Source organism: Hyperolius riggenbachi, chromosome 3 (assembly GCF_040937935.1).
Source record: "Hyperolius riggenbachi isolate aHypRig1 chromosome 3, aHypRig1.pri, whole genome shotgun sequence".
Lineage (NCBI taxonomy): Eukaryota > Metazoa > Chordata > Amphibia > Anura > Hyperoliidae > Hyperolius > Hyperolius riggenbachi.
Window position 1 is genome coordinate 489050227 of NC_090648.1, and position 20275 is coordinate 489070501.

The window sequence follows — 20275 nt, forward strand, 5'->3', positions numbered from 1 at the left end:
GTGAAGCGTCTTACAACAGTCTTTGTGCTAATTAAATGGTCGTTAATTTATCATTCTATTAACTTATATATCTTTGCTTCTTTTTCCATTTGAGTCTAACTTTTCGCAGGTCTCCTCCTGTAAATTGTTGCTATGCTGTCCATGAAATTGTGCTTTGCATTATGAAACAGTTTGTTTTTCCTGTGCTTTCTGTGAACTGCCAAAAAAAGAGGGGTCTGTTGAAGGAGAAGTGAGCTGAGCTGTGTTTGGACTAAGTGGCTATTTAAATACACACATCAGCATTCTGTGTATTGTTAATACAGCGCTGTTGTATTTAAGAAAAATAAAGCTATGCTGTTTTTGTATCGTCAATTAATAATGTTTTATACATGTTTACATCCTTATTGTCAATCCCATTGGATTCCTGTGTTCGCCTCCCCCCCAACCCCCCACCCCCTCCTTTCTTGTTCAGTTTGGCTTTTCATAACCTGTTTTAAGTTAGTATAAGCTTTTTTTCTGTGATTTATTGTTCCATTTTTATCCTTTTTTTTTTTATTATTATTATTTCGTTTTCAAAAATTACTCTGCTTTCTGGTGATGGTCCCTGCTTGCCTGTCTTGTCTAAAAAAAAAAAAAAAAAAAGAAATAAAAAAAGCAGAAACAAGTTTACAGATTAACTTCCAAAAATCATAATGCGCTGATATTAAATTGAAATTAAAACTCAAAAAGAGCCTCGTTTGCAGCCTGATCTAATCTAGAACTTGTCAAATGTGTCGTTCATTCAGCCATGTAGTGTTGCGGAGATAGGCAGCTTCCCTTTTCACTCCCACAATCCTCCTTCTTACCTTGCGGGCTTGCGTGATTACTCTTCAAAGCTCATCTCCATCTTTTTGGACCACTTTGATGTTGTGAGGCGGAATAAAATAAACAATGCCATGTGACCATACAGATGACACTGAATATCGCTTCATCCCCCTCCAAATTCCCTCAATTTCCGGTGCTCAGGTTCAGGAATTATTTATTTTGCCCTGTTTTGTGATTTTGCTTGAAGATGTGGCAGATTGTAGAACCACAGGAACCCAAGGAAGTTGGCTAGCAGATAATCCCGGATTACCTGCAGATTTTACGCAAATTGTAGCCATCTTAGAATTAAAAGAACTTGGCCCAATTTCAAGCTGCATACACTTTGCGTATTTTATCATAGTGAACATTGCTGATTGGATAGTAAATTACCAGCTAAGCAGGCACAGTTGCATGTGGAACTTTTTTCAAGGCTGTTCTGGATTTATTAAAACAGTTTGCCTAGTGACGGCAACTGCACAACTCACTATTTTTGTTTTGTTACTTTCCCGTTGCCCTCACTGTGGTTGGAAATGGCTCAAGTAAGCATTGACAATTTTTTTTTTAAATTATACTAGGCCATGGAATTAACGCAATAATTTTCGTAGAAGAAAATCAAGAAATCTGTCTCAAACTCTATTGGAAAACCTCAACGGTCAAAAACAAATTGTATCACTGTATGGTACACGGTAATAATCATTATTTACAAAAAGATTTTCCCTGCCTATCCCTGCCTCACAATGCCAAAGATGTCCCAAAGATGGTGTGATGCTTGAAGTATTGCGACAAGACTGCAAACCTTTGCAACACTAGACAAACAGTCCTTCTACTTTTGTCTAATGCATTTGTCTGTTTGCTCACCTGCCTTCCCCTTTTTCCTTCCCCTATTTATTTGTTATGTAATGCATGAGAAGAACCTTACCAACAGCCGTAACTAAAAGCTAAAGGTGGCACCCACTCTAGTTTTTTTTTGGTTGTATATCTACCAGTTGATATCAAGATGACTTGCGAAATTTTACCAAATGTTTACCACATTGTGAAAGATGAGACATTCAGCTTATCAACAACAATAACATTTGCATACATAGATATTGAAGTTGAAGGCGGGCTCGCCAGAGAAGTGTTTTATAGATCATGAAAACTTACCACCTGTTTTTTTTTTTTGTAATCCATAGAATAGGAAATAAGAAAAACGGAAAGTTTTTAATCAACTTAAAGGACATCTGAGGTGAAAATGAACTAATAAGAAAAGCAATTGTATCTGTCCTCCTCCTCCTAAAAATGATTTTTTTTTTTTAGATATCCCACAGTTTTATTTTATATTTGAATCTAGTTTTTTAAGTTTTTACTGGTTCAATGTCTCTGATGAATGACACCTTCATCGAAGTATGCCAGAGCTCAAATCTATGAATTATTGACCCTTTTTATCTCTTTCCTGCTCTCAGAAGCCATTTACTGGCAGAAAAGTGTTTTATGGCTGTGATTACTTATCAGTGAGAGTTATGCTATAGTCTGACCCAGTCCGACCCGGTCCTGACCTGGACAGAAACTTTCACATACCTGATGTCTAACTCTTTCAGGCAGAGAAAGAAAGAAATGAACACAGCCTAGTTATTTGTGTGCTTGGCACTGTACATACACATGTCTATCTCATTATGTCACATGTCACCTCGGTTGTCCTTTAAGGGGTAATTACCTAAAATAAATTGCGAAGAAGAGTAAAATATTAATTTGCTCTCATCCAGCTGCTGATCTTGTGAAAAGAGATTATTTGCAAATTCTTTTTTGAGAATCGCGATTCTTTACCTGATTGCATGTTGGAAGAGTGTTAGTACATTTCTCTTGACCAGTTGGCTTTTTACTCGTATTTGGGTAGAAATGGAAATTCTGGTTGAGGGTTGTGAGAAACCAACATGGGATTTAGTTAACCAGAAATAGAAGTGCTCAATTTTTTTACCATAAATTCTTCTCTAGAAGAGAAAGTGATCGAATTGTTCAAACGATTAAATTGCAAGTCTCTAAATGGCTGATCACAATAATATCTCATTTCCGCTTCCTGTTTTTAGCTTACACAAAAATTAGAAATGAGACATGATCAGTACTATCCACTCAGACAACCCCATCAATCAATCCCATTTCTCCAGAATTGAGGAGAATTAATGTGTAATTACCAAAATTAAAACATACTAAACTGAAAAATGGCCTCTAGTTTCTCTGGCCATGACTTACATTTAACTCGCTTACCTCAATTTTTTTTTTTTGCGAAGGTATTTTAAACTCAACTTGAAGTGTTTGAGGTTCATCTAGCTGCCACCAATGCACAGACACACAATAGCGTACAAATGCATTCAATGATAAAATATGGAGCTTAGACATAGGTTAACACTTCAAGTAGTGTCCTTAGCGGTAATCCCGAGTCAGGCTCAGAATGGAAATCCGCAGCTCAGAGCGGTAATCCTGTGCGAGTAGGTTGGCTACTTTCTCTCTCCAATAGGAGACAATTTTTAAAAGTCCAGGCCAGGTTTGCAATAACATTTATGATCTCCAAGCAAAAAATATGGAGGGAGGTTTATAAAAGTGTCCTTCACCGCAAAGCGTCAGTAGGGTTTTTAGGGAGAAATCTAATCTCGTTGTGAGATTAATTGGCAATCAAACACAGTTAAATTGGGATTATACCCCCCTCCCCAAGCTAAATTTTCAGTAACTACTCTTTGCTATATTTAAGAACATTTGAAAGCATTCCCAAGTATTCCCTGTGTATAAAATCATCTATTTTTACTACAGAAAGCAGTAGAAGCTTGCTTATCGCTGGTCATCGGCAAAAGAAAGAATTTCCCTGTGAATTATTGTTCTTTCTCAATTACGTTGTTAACATCCCTATCAGGGAGCAAAGGTGTTAAAATGGGCACTAGCCGATTTCTAGCAATTTGGTGCCCTTTGTAAAGGCTGTATTTTAATGTAAAGTCTTATCAATATGATGGATTAACTCACAAAACAATATGATTGTTCCCTAGATAAAAATCCAGGCCCGAATGCCATTCACTTTTTCTCCTGAGTTTTCTCTTAGGTGGTAGTTCAACATCTTATCAATAAAATGCCCTCTAGGAAACCAGCAAGCAAGAAAATACTTACTGACAGTACTTATTCACCTACTTTTTGTTTCCTTTCTCATTTGCAGACCACTGAAAAGTTAAAGAGGAACTGTCACGAAAATCATAAAATTTAAAACACATACATATAAGAAGTACATATCTCCCAGAGTAAAATGAGCCATAAATTACTTTTCTCCTATGTTGCTGTCACTTACAGTAAGTAGTAGAAATCTGTCATTACCGACAAATTTTGGACTAGCCCATCTTCACATAGGGGGGTCCTCAGGGTTTTCTTTATTTTCAAAAGCACTTAGTGAATGCCAATTGTTTCATCCAACTGCCAAAATAGTGTACAGCGAGCAGGGAGGCTTGCCCGCATCTGTGTATAAATCTTTTTCAGGGAATGTCTTTTTATAAAGAATAAAGGCTATGCAGAGAAACCCCCCTATGGAGAGATGGACTAGCCCAAAACCTGTCGGTAATGTCAGATTTCTACTACCTACTGTAAGTGACAGCAACATAGGAGAAAAGTCATTTATGGCTCATTTTACTCTGGGAGAAATGAAATTCTTATTTATGTGTTTTAAATTTTAAGATTTTCGCGACAGTTCCTCTTTAATGAAAAGATTAAAAATGATCTACTAAATAAAAAACTGAATTGAACAAAAGGTCCAAATCTCACTTGGCGGCTATATAGATGTACATTAAATAATAAAATATATATACAGTATATACTGTATAGTTTTATTTCTAGACAAGTTGCAGGAAATCAGGAAATTAATTATTGAAAATATATACAGCATATATTTGTTTTTGTATTCCCTAAGTTTAGTATGGTGTACACACCATACTTACCTATATAAATTCAGGCTTAGCCGCCTACTGGTGTAACGGGGGTGCTGGTGCTGGTGGGGATACGACATCCATTTTTCTTTTTCAAAACACATCTGGCTCAAATGTAGATATTTTAAGAAACCATCAAGTGTAAGTTAAGAACACTAAATAAAGTCGAAAACAATTATTGCAAATCATCTTGATATTACTTGGCATATACGATTAAAAAATATGTATATGTGTGGCTCCTCCCTTCAAGCCCTAACGCTTTTTCCACCGCACAGCCTCTCTTCTTCCCATCGGTAACCATTCATTTTGTTGATCCCTTCCTTTGCTTTAACACCCTTACCACCCTTAGCCACCCTTACCTGTGTTGTCTATGTCTTCCTAACCTGTTCTAGATGATTAGATTCTCACCTTCTTCTTGTGTTGCTGTATGGAAGTTGTTATGCGCATTACAAGAAAAAAAAAATATATATAATATATTAAACAAAATAATTCTTATCCTACTTCCTTCTGCTGCTTTTTCTCGCTTCACTGCATGTCAACCAATTACAAGAATCTTGGGGTTTTTTGCAACATCTGAATGTCTACTTAAATGTATCCATAGACAACAGGCAACCAGCACTGCCCAAATGAACTTTTTCTACTCCTTCTTTTTACCTCTGGTTGGTTTATGTGCATGCTGTGTGTGCCTTTTTTATTTTTTTCTCGTGTCACGTTCTTCAAAGGTTTGTCTTTCAATGTCTCATCATCCATCACCGGTCTTTTGCTCTTCATGCCTTCTGGTTACATCCTTGGTTCTGAGGAGACCAGATCCTTCTCATTCTCTCTCACTGCCTTGTATGTTCTTAATAGGTTCATTTCCATGTGTATAACTCCACCCATGTTTCCAAGGCCACTAATCATTTTCTTGCTAATGGGCATTAACAAGGGCACATGGTGGTGGGGCGGGGGAATTAACACACTCGTTGGAAGGGGTTTCGAACGATCACTGCTGGCTTTTTAGGCTATGGTTGTGCACATTGCCGAGAAGCTCTGATTAGAAGATTCGGGCTTTTGATTAACCAAATGCTCCATGTTTGTCCCTTACTTGTGTTTTAGAAAAGGATGAGGCTGCAATTGAGAGTTCTGAGTACAATTCCACGTCAGTAAGTGATGTGGACAAGCGGGTGAAACGGAGACTCCTTATGGGTAAAAATTTCCTTCCACTTTACTTCTTCTATGAGAACTGTGTCCTCTGTGTGTGGGTGAGTGTGCGTGTGAGTGTGTCATCACTAGAAGAGACGCCAAGTCAATGCAAACCATTGGTTAGGCGTCAGTGATCTACACAGAACTATCCTTACAATCTCCATAAGGGTGAGAGGTGAAACTCGTACTTGGCAAATACTTTTTGTGTTAGTTTGGAATCCAGTCTAGTTGGTTACCACTGATTGTATCTCAGTTGAGGAGAATATCTTTCACTTTCTGACTCTGTGATGCCGAAGGCCGAATTCCAGAATATTTTTTCATATCGTTCCTGCCACTTCTCTCTTACAGAAAGATGAACCCCCCAAATCCACCTCATACCTAATAACGGAGTTCCTCTGGGGTGAACTCTATTTGCTTTCTCGTACCATCTCAGTTTCCTGTGTGTGGATTTCTCAGGCCAAGTCTCACTATATAGTGTAATAGTGGAGAGAAATTCGGGGCAGAGCAATATTTCCCCATCCACTACTCCACAAATAAAGACCAACCTCACAACATCTAAGGCAAAATGAGCTAAGGCAAAATCTTATAGCAATCAAGATAATAAATTAATATAATCAGTGTATAGAAAATGTAGAACAGAGTATCTGCTTCTTGGGCCAAAGGACTTGCCACCACTGTACAAATGTATTCCTTTCCTCTCTGGATTCAGTTGTTGAGGACGTCAGTTAATCATGATTAGGAAGAACAATAGATGTCAGGCTTGATTTCTCAGCATCCCTGCATTACTACAGAAACCGTATGACTACTGGGGATGTAGGACTTGCAGTTCATAGGAAGATGTTTGAAAGTATGATCACTTAGATTTCTACAAAGTGTTGCCTTTTAGAGTCTGCCGTGTTCAGTTTTGCTTTTAGTCAGGCTGTAAAGGAGCTATCAGACTTTGGGTAAAGTTAATGAGTGAATCGACTGTAGACTGATTTATTAAACTTTGGGCAGACTCTTGTTCATCCATCCCATTTTCCTCCCCACACAACAGTACAACAATGTCACTAGCGCTGTCACATCCCATCTACCCTCCATGAGAGCAAAGAGCTGTCACTGTTTATTTTTGGCCCCTCCCATTACCCTCCTCACATGAGTGTATAGAGCTGCCCCTGTCTTGGCCCCTCCCATTATCCTTCCTACATGCGAGCACAGTAATGTCACTGTTTAGTCCTGGCCCCTCCCATTACCCTCCTTACATGAGAGCACAGTGATGTCACTGTTTAGTCCTGGCCCCTCCCATTACCCTCCTTACATGAGAGTTCAGTAATGTCACTCTTTAGTCTTGGCCACTCCCTTTACCCACCTTACATGAGAGCACAGTAATGTCACTGTTTAGTCCTGGCCCCTCCAATTACCCTCCTTACATGAGAGCTCAGTAATGTCACTGTTTAGTCCTGGCCCCTCCCATTACCCTCCTTACTGGAGTGCACAGTAATGTCACTGTTTAGTCCTGGCCCCTCCCATTACCCTCCTTACATGAGAGCACAGTAATGTCACTGTTTAGTCCTGGCCCCTCCAATTACCCTCCTTACATGAGAGCACAGTAATGTCACTCTTTAGTCTTGGCCACTCCCATTACCCTCCTTACTGGAGTGCACAGTAATGTCACTGTTTAGTCCTGGCCACTCCCATTACCCGCCTTACATGAGAGCACAGTAATGTCACTGTTTAGTCCTGGCCCCTCCAATTACCCTCCTTACATGAGAGCTCAGTAATGTCACTGTTTAGTCCTGGCCCCTCCCATTACCCTCCTTACTGGAGTGCACAGTAATGTCACTGTTTAGTCCTGGCCCCTCCCATTACCCTCCTTACATGAGAGCACAGTAATGTCACTGTTTAGTCCTGGGCCCTCCCATTACCCTCCTTACATGAGAGCACAGTAATGTCACTCTTTAGTCTTGGCCACTCCCATTACCCTCCTTACATGAGAGCTCAGTAATGTCACTCTTTAGTCTTGGCCACTCCCATTACCCTCCTTACATGAGAGCACAGTAATGTCAATGTTTAGTCCTGGCCCCTCCCATTACCCTCCTTACTGGAGTGCACAGTAATGTCACTGTTTAGTCCTGGCCCCTCCCATTACCCTCCTTACTGGAGCGCAGAGTATTGTCACTGTTTAGTCCTGGCCCCTCCCATCACTCCCCTTGCATAAAAGCATACAGCTGTCACTATTTAGCCCTCATACTCCAATTACCCTCCTAACTTGACAGCTCAGTAATGTCACTCCAAAGCCCTGGTTGTGTATATGAAAACATTCCTCTAAAAGTTCAGGTGTATCAATTAAAGGAATAAAGCTGCGATTAAACGTTTGGAATGTTACTTGGGAGAAGTGATGCCCACAGGTGAAACTACAACCATCACAATTCTTGGAACGTCCATGAACTTTCTTGTCTTCATTGCTTTTTTGATGTCCTCTCTAGAAATTGGCTACATTGGGGAAATGTGGTGGATATAATTACATTTTAAGCTCAATAACACATTCCATTGTGTCTGTTAAAGAGAAACCGTGACCAAGAATTGAACTTCATCCCAATCAGTAGCTGATACCCCCTTTTCTCTAACGGATCATTGGGGGCTCTGTATGGCTGGTATTATGCAGAAACTCTTTCCACAGTGTGATGTCAGCGCCTCACAGCTCTGAGGTCCTGACATCACACTGCGGGAGCCTTATTGCATTGTGGGAAATAACAGCTGTTTCCAACTGCCAAAAAAGCAAGCAGCATTTCCTTCCAGTGACATCACCTGCCATCAGTAAAAATTTCACCATGTTATAAATGTCTGAATGTAAATCAGAGAGAGGAAAGATTTTACAATCGGCAAACACTGACTAAATAATTTATACATAATTATTGTAAAAAAAAAATATTATATTATTTTCAATGGAGTTCCTCTTTAAGACGATTATTTAACTGGATCATTCTTTATTCAAAGACAAACTATCTTCAACCAGGCATGCATGTTCCATTGCCTTTGCTGACCAAATTCTTCAGTCTATAAATAAGAAACACCGAGAGCCCAATATAGTGTAGTATGTATTGGAAACTGTGGATAAATGTAAGTGTGAGATGAATATACTCACAAACATGGGTTACCTCTTAGGCAACCACTGTAGATGCAGGTGAGGAGATTAGACTTGTCCTCACTCAGGATTAAGATGTCGCTCTCTGTAGATCAGAAAAGTAGGGGTAGGTCACCTTTCCACCAGGGGTGGACACAGTATTATCGTAAGAGAACAGAGGCGCCAGCAGGATAAAAGGTAATAAAAGTTTTAAAATTTGCTGGGAGGCAGTGGTGGACTTACCTCCAGAAAGCAGACTCAAAATACTGTCTGAATTAAACAAATACATTTATTATTGGTACCCCAAAAGATGCAACACGTTTCGCAGGCACAGCCCGCTTCATCAGGCAATAAGATAGGGGAAATTGTCATTTTTAATTGTGGAAATAAGATAGGGGACAAACAGTAGCTCGTCAGTAGCACGAATAGCACCTAGACAGAGGCGCTATTAATTCAGACAGTATTTTGAGTCTGCTTTCTGGAGGTAAGTCCACCACTGCCTCCCAGCAAATTTTAAAACTTTTATTACCTTTTATCCTGCTGGCGCCTCTGTTCTCTTACGAAAATTCTTCAGTCTTAAGGGCCCTTTCACACCAGAGGACTTTTTCGGCGTTTTAACGCCACAGCCGAAGTTGTCGTTTTCCAAGGTAAAATGAAAGTCCATAGACTTTCATTTTACCTTTCACATCTAACTTGGCGTTTTGGAGCGTTGCGTTTCAACGCTCCCAGGAGCTTTCTCAGGGCTGTTTACAGCCGAAGTTGGCTGTTGGCGTTTCAATGCTAGTCAATGGAAAACGCCAACTTCAGCGTTTTCAAAGCGTTTTTAAAGCGTTTTTCAGCTGACTTGTTCACTTATTTTTATAGAAGAAAAAAAAAAGGATGTTTTCATATGAGCTGTAGAACGCTTTGAAAACGCTTTAAAAACGCGTGTTGTATTGGCGTTAAGCAAAAGGCTGAGTTTCAGCCTTTTCTACCGCAGCCTCTAGTGTGAAAGAGCCCTAATGAGGTAAAAAGGTGAGAGCCAAAGAATTAATTATAGGTACAGCTAATCCCTTCTCTCTAGCAAGCCAATGATCTAGTCAATCTATACACATTATGGAGATGTTAATTGTTACATTCCCTTATGCTGGGAACACACATTTCCTTTTTGCGGTAGAATTGTTCCGTTAGATGCCTTCGATTGATAACATTCCGCCATGTCCGATTCTCTGCTCGATTGTTTTCTGCTCGATTTTTCATAGAAGTGAATGGAAAAAAGATAAGAAAAACTAGCAAAATATAAGAGAATCAGGCCTAGAATCGAATGGTAAATCGATTGTGTGGACAATCAACCGCAAAAGGCGTATTGTGTGTTCCCAGCATAAAGGTTTGTATTGTCTAATAAAGATCTGGGTAAGTATAAAAGTGCCCATACACCAAGCAGTGTATGAGCGGATCAACCAAGGACAGATCTCCCTCTTGTTTTGAATCTGATCAGAGAGAGATCAGTTGGCCGGCCATACACTGCAGGTCGAGTCCCATACGATTTCAGCCTGAAATCTCTTGGAAATCGGCCTTGTGACGCCTCCCACACCACCGTCCTCCCAGATGTTAATGTGTCCCCCCACCACCCAATGCTCGTGCATTCCTGTTCCTGCTGCCATGAATGTCCAGCTGCTCTTTCTTCCACATTTGCCCACCACGTGGCTTCCCTCCATAGCATAGGGCTTGTGTGTGAAGTCCCACATGTGGCAGTGTGATATGCAGCAGCCACGTGGGACGTGACTATGCGCAAGAAAGAGCTGGGCATTCATGGCGGCCGAACGGGTGATATTTTAATACAAGGGCAGAAACAATTGGGGGGACAATGGCCAAGGGGTCCAGTGGCGTTTATCGCTTGTTCCGATATGACACGCCCTGAAATCTGTCAAATCCGCGATCAAGCATGCTTGTTGTGGCACTGATTGTTAGCTGTAGCAAGTGGTTTAGCTGTACTTGCAGCTGTCTGGGTATTACCGCACAGATGAAGAAACTGTTTAGTAGGAATGATAGAAAATATTCTATGCTGAAAGGTATCCAAGTGATGCAACTTTTTTCATTGGATATAATGTTATCCTACCGCCCAACTTTTCGAGATCAGAAAGAGCGACACTTTAGCCGCACCCCTTCCACACCCCTAATCATGCCCCAGACACACCCCTAATCACGCATACCATAAAAATGTAATAGGAAAAATGTTTTATAATTCAAACCACACTGGCCCTTTCTATCCTGGTTCAATTTCCTTCATATTAACATTTGAAAATAGGAAATCTATCAATTTAAAGGATGAGAGTAAATTTTAGATTTAAACACCTTTTTCGGCAGAAAAATACATATATTTACACAGATCTGTACATGAGTCCTGAAAGAGGGACAGCAGGACAGGGCTCCCAAAGAGGTACTGTCCCTCCAAAAGAGGGACAGTTGGGAGCAACGATTTCATCAAGATGTCAGTGAAGTGCGGACCGAGAGCTTGCAATAAACCATGTACAGTTAGTCATTAATGGTATCACTGGAATCAACGATGGTTTGATGTCTGCATCAAAAAGTCAGAGTTAGCTCAAATTTTTCTGGCTAAACTTTTCATGGTGTCCATCTGAGTATTTCCCCGGCTTGCCAATAGCTCCTCTGTCTTAAAGTGTAACTGTCTGGCATAAAAAAAATCAATTCCTTATTTTTTTCTGGTAAACAAGTAATAAGTTACTTGTTTAAAAGTTAAAATCACTAGTACTTGTTGATAAATGATCATTCCCCAGTTTACCTGACTCCTATTTGGTTCACACAAAATTTGGTACACAAACAGGAAGTTGCAGGGCATGCTGGGTTGTCCTTTTTTGCTTCTCTACTTCCCCTCAGACTTAACTAATGCAGCCTAATTGGCTGAAGCCTCTTTCCCTCCTGTTTTCCCCTCCCACACCTCTGTTCCTCTCTGATTGGCCAATATTTCTCATGCTGAGACAATGCACTTTCTATAGTGAAGGGCGGCAAATCAGGCAGAGGAGAGTAAGGCAGGAAATGACATCAGGATTGGCTTCAAAATGGCCACACTTTTAAAATGGGAAATACTAAGAAGGATTTTCTCTTTTTTTACAGTAGAGAAATCACTCAAATCAAAACGTGGACAGTGCAATACATATGTTATTTAAGTAGAGCAAGTAGAGCAATTTATCTACTTATTATTATTTAAGTAGAGCAATTTATCTACTTATATATGTGAGGTTTTTTTCTGAGATAATATGGCTGACAGCTCCTCTTTAACATTTTTTTTGTTTTCTAGCAGTACAAAAGAGTTTTGACCTTTTTTTTTTTTTTTTTTTTTAAACCAATTTCAGCGAGAGAGTCTTCCATCTGGAAGGAATATTTGAGCGCTCAAAAAAGTTAAACAGTGATAGCTATTCATCAGAAAACGAACGGGAATAATTGAAGTTTGACTCTGTGGGTTTTGGCCAGTTCCCTTTTTTAGAGTGTTTATTTGAACACACGAACCAAGAATTTAGCTTTGACGTTGCTGTGATTCACCAACCTAGGAATCCCAGAGAGCCGGGTCCACACAGGAAGCTAATGACTCTCTTTTTTCCGTTTATATTCATCAACAAGTCTTGTAGCAGGTCATAGATTCCTATTCAGTGTCATGCTTCTCATTCATCAAAGTCTTTCCTAAAGAACAGTCCTTTGGCACCGCCGGGCATCAGCTTAGGCATGCCTCTTAGGTAGCCTTTGGCAGTCTTTCATTATCTACTGGTAAAATTGTAGTTGTGCATTGTACTGCTTATGCAGACCTTTTTTTTTTTGGTCTAGGAATAAAAAGAAAACAAAAAAAAGCTTTAAACAAAAGTCAAGTGAAATTGTATTTTTATATTTAAAGGAACACTACTAGGAACAAATGTAAAATACATATAAACACATACAGCTAAGAAGCATGTTTCTTCCAGAGTAAAACGAGCTATGACTTACATTTTTCCTATGTTGCTGTCACTTACAGTAGGGCCTAGCAATCTGACAGGTTTTTGACTAGTCCATCCTTTCATGGGGGATTCTCAGTATTTCATTTACTACTTACTAAAGCACACCCTAGAAAAGATCTATACAAAGATGCAGGTCACTTCCCCCCCCCCCCCCCACACACACACACACACAAACCTGTTTGCACATTATTCTGGCAGTTGGACACCTGCCGTTCACTAACTGCTCTTAAAAGTAAAGAAAACCCTGTGAGAATCACCCATGAGGAGGTGGGATAGTCCAACATCTGACGTCGCTGTCAGATTTCGACTACCTACTGTTAGTGACAGCAACATAGGAGAAAAGTACTGTATTTTTAGAACTATAAGACTCACATTTTCTCCCCAAATAGTGGGGAAAAAAGTTACTGCGTCTTATAGTCCAATGCTTTCAAAAGCACTTAGTGAACGGCAGATGTCCAACTTCCAGAATAATGTGCAAACAGGTGTGTGTGTGTGTGTGGGGGGGGGGGGGGGGGGGGGGGGTTCATTTTTGTATACATCTTTTCTAGGGAGTGCTTTTGTAAATAATAAATTAAATACTGACAATCCCCCATGAAGAGATGGACTAGTCAAAAACCTTTCTGACTTTAGAACGCTTGCCAATACAAACCTCCAATGCGCCACAATGTCGGAAACTCCCTGTACTGTACCCATGCAGAGGAGGACACGGGTACAAAGGGGCATAGAGGAGGACACAAGGACAGAGGCAGACACAGGAGGACACAAGGGGGCATAGAGGAGGACACATGGACAGAGGCAGACACAGGAGGACACAAAGGGGCATAGAGGAGGACTGAGGCAGACACATGGGGGACACAGTAGGACACAAGGGGGACAGAGGAAGACACGAGGTACAAGGGGGCATGAGGCACAAGGGGGCATAATCCACAAGATGCTGCTTCACCATGGATGCACCAGGTTTAGTATATATTCTTTCCCTGGTTCTTGTCCTCTAAATCTAGGTGCGTCATTTATAGTCTGAAAATTACTGTTATGTATATATATAATTTTACCCTGGGAGAAATTTACTTTTTTTATAATGTGTTTTCATGTATTTTAACCACTTAGCAACTTCTGCCACGCTTTTCTTCGTCCTTGTTTATAAACACCTGCGAACACATGTAAATACTTGATTCTGTTTTCTATTTTTAGAAAACAGTTAGTATAGCACTATCTTGTGGCCAAAAAGTAAAACTACTTCCAAATACACCATTATACACTTAAAACTAAACTAAAAACACTAACATTAAATGCATTTTCGTTATTTTTCTAACTCCTTCACCCCTAACCCAAAATAAAATAGTATTGCCATACATTGTACTAGGGACACAATTTAAACATTGTAATAACCGGGACAAATGGGCAAATAAAATGTGTCTGTTTTATGTACAATAGCACATTTTATTTTTAAACTGCAATGGCCGAAAGGTGAGAAATGGTGATTTTTTTTTTCTTCTTCTTCCCTGTCAAATGCATATAAAATAATCTAATTCTTAGCATAAACTACTACCCAAAGAAAGCCTAGTTTTCCCGCAAAAATTAATATATAGATCATTTCAGTGTGACAATTAGCGATAAAGTTATTACCGAATGAATAGGAAGAGCTTTTGAAGTGGAAAAAACCTGTGGTAGAGACGTGGTTAAATGTTACTATTTCTCCTTTAAGAAGTTTTTCCACAATTTGTTTTTAAAAAAAATGCTCCGAAGTTCATGTATAATTTCAAATTTCAGAAATACCTTATACATTTTAGAAAAACTGTGGCATTATATTTCACAAAATTTGCTATCTTTAACCCCCTGAGCGGTATGGACGAGCTCAGCTCGTCCATCACCGCCGGAGGCTGCCGCTCAGGCCCCGCTGGGCCGATTTTCCTCAAATAAAAAGCAGCACACGCAGCCGGCACTTTGCCAGCCGCGTTTGCTGCCTGATCGCCGCCGCTCGACGAAAGAGGGTCCCCCCAGCCGCCCGAGCCCTGCGCAGCCGGACCAATCAGTTCCGGCCAGCGTTAAGGGCTGGATCGGAGGCGGCTGACGTCAGGACGTCGGCTGACGTCCATGACGTCACTCCGCTCTTCGCCATGGCGACGAGGAAAGCCAAACAAGGAAGGCTGCTCATTGCAGCCTTCCTTGTTACTTATGCTTGCCGGAGGCGATCAGAAGAACTTTTAGTTGGCTGCATGAAATAGATTTTTTTTTATAAAAAAAAAAACCCTCCCGCAGCCTCCCTGGCGATCTCAATAGAACGCCGGGGAGGTTAACAGTCTAGTCAGTTCAACAGGCTTTTAAAGAGGAGCTGTTAGGTATAAGGTCTCAGAGAAAATGAACACATATATCAGTAGCTAAAGATTGGCTGTACTTACATTACATATGCATTTCACTGTCCACGTTTGGATTTCACAGAATTTTTATATAGTATATGCAGAGAATGATGCTCCTGACAGCCCATGGCAGGTTCCATGTTTGTGAAGCCAAATGTGTCGTCATGTCCTGCCTGCTTCCCTATTCACAGAGGAGCTCCTACAGAATAACACAGTGTGCAGTGAATATTAATGAGCCATGTGGCTAGGAACAATAGCGGACTCCTGCAGTGTACTCTGCCCCGAGATTTATCTGTGCTGTGGCTGGACTGAGTTAGAAGCTGCTGAAACTTGATCCCGTCTTCTCCTTAGCAGCCGAGGGGAGGGCCCCAGAATGCTTTGCAGTATGTTATGCGGCTTGCGTCCTGCTTAGGAGCTTAGCTTTGCTGATAAGCACACATCAAATGTAAGAGAGATTTTTATCTTTAGTAATGCCTTTTTGGCTTCTGTCTAAACTGTTTAACACAGGAGAATAGAGGTTTAAATTAGCTTCTGCAGCCTGACAGTTACTCTTTATTGAAGTGGCTTACTTTTGTTAAAACCCCAGATCTTTTTTTTTCTTTTTGTCATTGCATTTAAGTAAATACAATTAGAAAACCTGGTTTCAAGTGGGATGAAACTTCATATTAGCTAAAAATAAATAAATAATAATACTCCAATAAGAAATTATTTAGATTACCTATCCTGTTGTTTTTAGTGTTGACTGTAAGATTTAGAAGAAATGTAATATAAAAAGAAAACATTTCTGCTGGTTTCCATCCTTACTCTTTATCTGTGATGCCAAAAGTGACATCACTTCTGCCCTTTTGTTTTTTTTCCCATCCCTACTGACAACAGGCTTGCATCACTGTGTAAACTCTTTAAAGGTAGACAGGGATTCAATTACCTTCTGGACATAAGGTGCGTACACATGCACTACTAAAGAGAACGACGGGTCCGTCGACAGCCAGCAATGTCACTTTAGAGTTACAGTGCCACCCAGAGGATGGAGGCATAACTGCAGCGCTGGAGCCAGGGAGGTAAGTGGTTGTGGAACTGCTGCAGATCTCCCTGGCAGTATGATTTTTTCCAGGTTTTTGGGGTCTGAAAGGGTTCAAAAAAATTGCACCGCTGTTAGACCCTAAAATCAGGAAAGAATCATAACGCCAAGAGGGTTAAAATGCATCACTTTGTGCAAGAAGGGCAAGGCTCACAGGTTCAAAGCCCCCCAGTCCCCCCACTCACTAAGAAGGTAGCCATTGTGCTGTCCCAAGCCCAGACAGAGATGTTTCTTCTCATTATATGAATGCAATGGAAACAGCATGTGTTATCGGATAAATCTTCATCATGTGCAATGGCTACTGTGCTGTCTGGAGCACACAGTAGCAGGACATAGTACAAGGCAGACTATATTTCATGTACTATGATTTTTTATTATTAGTATTTCTTCCAAATGTTACACCCAGAAGCCAGTTCAGATCCATAGCTTTTCTTTTTATTTCTTCCCGAACCTTGTACGTTCCTCAGCTTTCCCTTTATTGATGAGCTAGCATAAAAGCCGTCTGCATTTCTTGTTTCTCCTTTCTCTGCAAAGCCATAAACTTCCATTCACCTCTCTGGCCAGCTCCTGCTGCATGCCAAACACTAATGGCCCCGCACGTTGTTCCATTTGCAACTCATTAATATTGCCGGTGCTCTGCGGACTGTCACATTTAAAAGCCACCGTCCTTACTTATGAAATTCTGAAAGGCATCTGCTCCTGATTAGCGAAAATAAAATCTTTTAATGAGTGCTCTGCAGCAGAATTTCTCGTCTGTATTGCTTAACCTTTGCTTCCCTAACCCCCCCCCCCCCCCCCCCCTCTTTGCGTCTCCCCCTGTCGTTGGGGAGTTCTTGTCCCGTCTGGGACAGCCGACTTTGATAACTTTTTTACTTCTGGTAATTATGTCAAACACACATAAATGTTTAGGGAGAAAGGCTGAGAGTAACCAAAGAAATAAGGCAGCGTGGGCCCGGTTTTGAGGCCTAAACTTTTAGACATGTAACTAAAATTGGGGATTAGGCTGGGGGTGTGGTTACTGTTGGCACACAAAGCAAAAGAAACATAAGGGATGTTGGTAAAGACCCATGGTACAATTGACTTAATTTAACTCAACCTTATGTTGACTACTTCAGCCCGTGGGTTAATTTCACAAGCAATTCACATTTCATCACTCCTCCCATTCATTCGCTAGTACTTTATTACTACTTATCACACCTAAATGATCTATGTGTTGAAATTTTTTTCCACAAAAAAATTAGGATTTTTGGGGGGCAATACTTGTTTTTAGTAATTCGTTTTTCTATGTATTTTAAAGGGGGGGTGAAGAAATACTATTTCTTCAATTCTACCCCCTTAACTTCTAAAATAAACAATATTACTTTAAATAAAACCCACACATTTTATTTGCTCAGGTGTCCCAGTTATTACGTTGAACTTATGTTGCCAGTACAATTGATGGCGACAATATACTATTTGGAAATAAATGTTTTTGTTTTTTCTGTTTTGTGTTTTTTGTACCCAGTCAATAATTACAAACCTTTATTTGCAAAAATAATCCCTAACGTAACTAATGTATTTTTTTTTTTTATGCTGTCTGTTTGTTTTATTTTGGTAACTACAAGGTAGGGGAGTTTACAAGGGGTTATTAACAATTGTAAATTTATTTTTTAATGTATTTTATTCTTATTTTACTTCTTGGGCACAAGATGGTGCTATACACTATCCTGGTTACCAGGAAGTATTACTTTTTTTTACCTGAAATTTTACTTTTGTTTTTATGAATGCACATGGCCCGTGATTGGAGTTGTTTATTGGATGTTCATTCATTCCCAGGTACTTTAATTGGCTCTGGGAACATATGTTCTTGTTTGTCAATTGATAGAATAATAGTCCGCTGGCCTCAGATGCAGTATATAGCGGGGAGTCCTACTGGGAAGAGAGGTCCATCAAGCCTGTCAGAATCAGTCCATAGCATGCGCAAAGTTTCCCAAAGAGAACTCGACCCTTCACAGATGATTATCGTACTGTTTTTACTGCATTTTACTAGCGGTAGTACAGCATAACAGCCAGCACAACGTTTTGGGCCAGTCGCCCTTTGCCAAGGGCTTTTTCAAGAGCATTTGACAAAAGACGACTGGCCCGAAACGGTGTGCTGGCTGTTACATAAAAGAACGCTTGAAAGCAATCCCATGCACTCTCTGTGTAAAAAATGTATACTTTCACTGCAGAGAGCAGTACAAGATAGCTTATCTCTGGGTAATGGCAAATGTAATCATTGCTGGCTGAAGCTCTCTGAGGAATGTGCCTTCACTCTGCCCACCTCTTTTTCTGCTAAGGTCAAAGAGCTGTTGCCAGGGCGATGTCTGTGCATCAAAGGGAGGGAGGAGAGAGCAGAATCAAAACGGAGGCAGAGAGTGTCTTCTGCCTTTGCTGATGAGACAGAGATAATGGGCTTCATTCACAAAGCCGTGCAAACTGCTTTAGCAAGGGTGTGCTAAACAGTTAGCACGTGAAGTGCCGTTCGCGGACACTTGCGAGTGCAAAGTGCCGTGATTGGTGCGATCACGGGCTTTTGCTCACGCGCGATCGCGTGAATCGTGGCACTGTGCGCACGCAAAAGTCCGCGAACGGCACTTCACATGCTAACTGTTTAGCACACCCGTGCTAAACCGTTTGCATGGCTTTGTGAATCAAGCCCAATCTGTCTTGTACTGCTCCCTGCAGTGAAAGTATACCTTTTTACACACAAGGAATGTGTGGGAATGCTTTCAAATATTCTTTTATGTAAATAAGAGTAGTTACTAAAATTTCAGTTTGCTAGTATCATCCAACACCAAGGTGGGATAAAACGACTTATTAACTGAAAAAGATACTTATTTGACGTACCTATTCTGTTGTTTTTAGTGCCCCATTGTCAGATTTAGGAGATATGTTATATTAAAAAAAATAATAATAATAATAATATTTCTGCTGGTTTCAATCTTTACTTTTACCTTTTACTTATATGTAGATAGGGTTTTCTTAAAATGTTTTCTAAAACAAATAAAACCCGTCAGGAATAAAAGCACAAAGAGCTATGGAGGAGCCCTTACAAATAGTGATAAAACCATGAAAAGGAGCATAGGTGGGGCAATTACTGTCGGAGATCGCCATGGCTAGGGTTTGCTAGAAGCAATTTTATTGGCTCAGTCACACTTTATGACTTGTCAAGTTCAAATAAAAAACACACACCTGAGTCATAATAAAAAAAAAAAAACAGATACATGTAGAATTGTATTACAAAAATATGCTCTTTATTGCTCATAATAAACTATTAAAGGACCACTATCATGAAAATCGCAAAATTTAAAATACACATAAACACATACAAATAAGAAGTATGTTTCTTCAAGAGTAAAATGAGGCATTCATTACTTTTCTGCTATGTTTCTGTCACTTACAGTAAGTGGTAGAAAACTGACAGAACCGACAGGTTTTGGACTAGCTCATCTCCTCATGGGGGGTTCTCAGGGTTTCGTTTAGTTTCGAAAGCACTTAGTGATTGGCAGTAGCTCTTTACAACTGCCAAAAATGTGTTTAGTGCACAGGGAGGCTGGCCAGCATCATTGTATAAATCTTTTTCAGGTAAGGTCTTTATAAAGAATACAGGCCATGCCGAGAATCCCCCATGTAGAGATGGACTAGTTCTTAACCTGTTAGTAATGTCAGATTTCTACTACCTACTGTGACCGCAACATAGGAGAAAAGTAACTTGAGTTATTTTACTCTGGAAGAAACATACTACTTATTTACTGTATATATGTTTACATGTATTTTAAATTTTACAATTTTTC

General features: G+C 40.1%; 1 protein-coding gene across 4 annotated transcripts in view; it reads left to right on the top strand.

Moving 5' to 3' along the window:
- Nucleotides 1–20275, top strand: part of SCUBE1 (signal peptide, CUB domain and EGF like domain containing 1) — a 359575-nt gene that overhangs the window by 229290 nt on the left and 110010 nt on the right. The window contains exon 7 of one of the 4 annotated variants that reach the window (XM_068278175.1): nucleotides 5850–5939. The exons of the other annotated variants lie outside the window; for them this stretch is intronic. Coding sequence (XP_068134276.1) covers nucleotides 5850–5939 — 90 coding nt within the window. The remainder of the gene's footprint in view (nucleotides 1–5849; nucleotides 5940–20275) is intronic. 4 annotated transcript variants of the gene reach the window in all.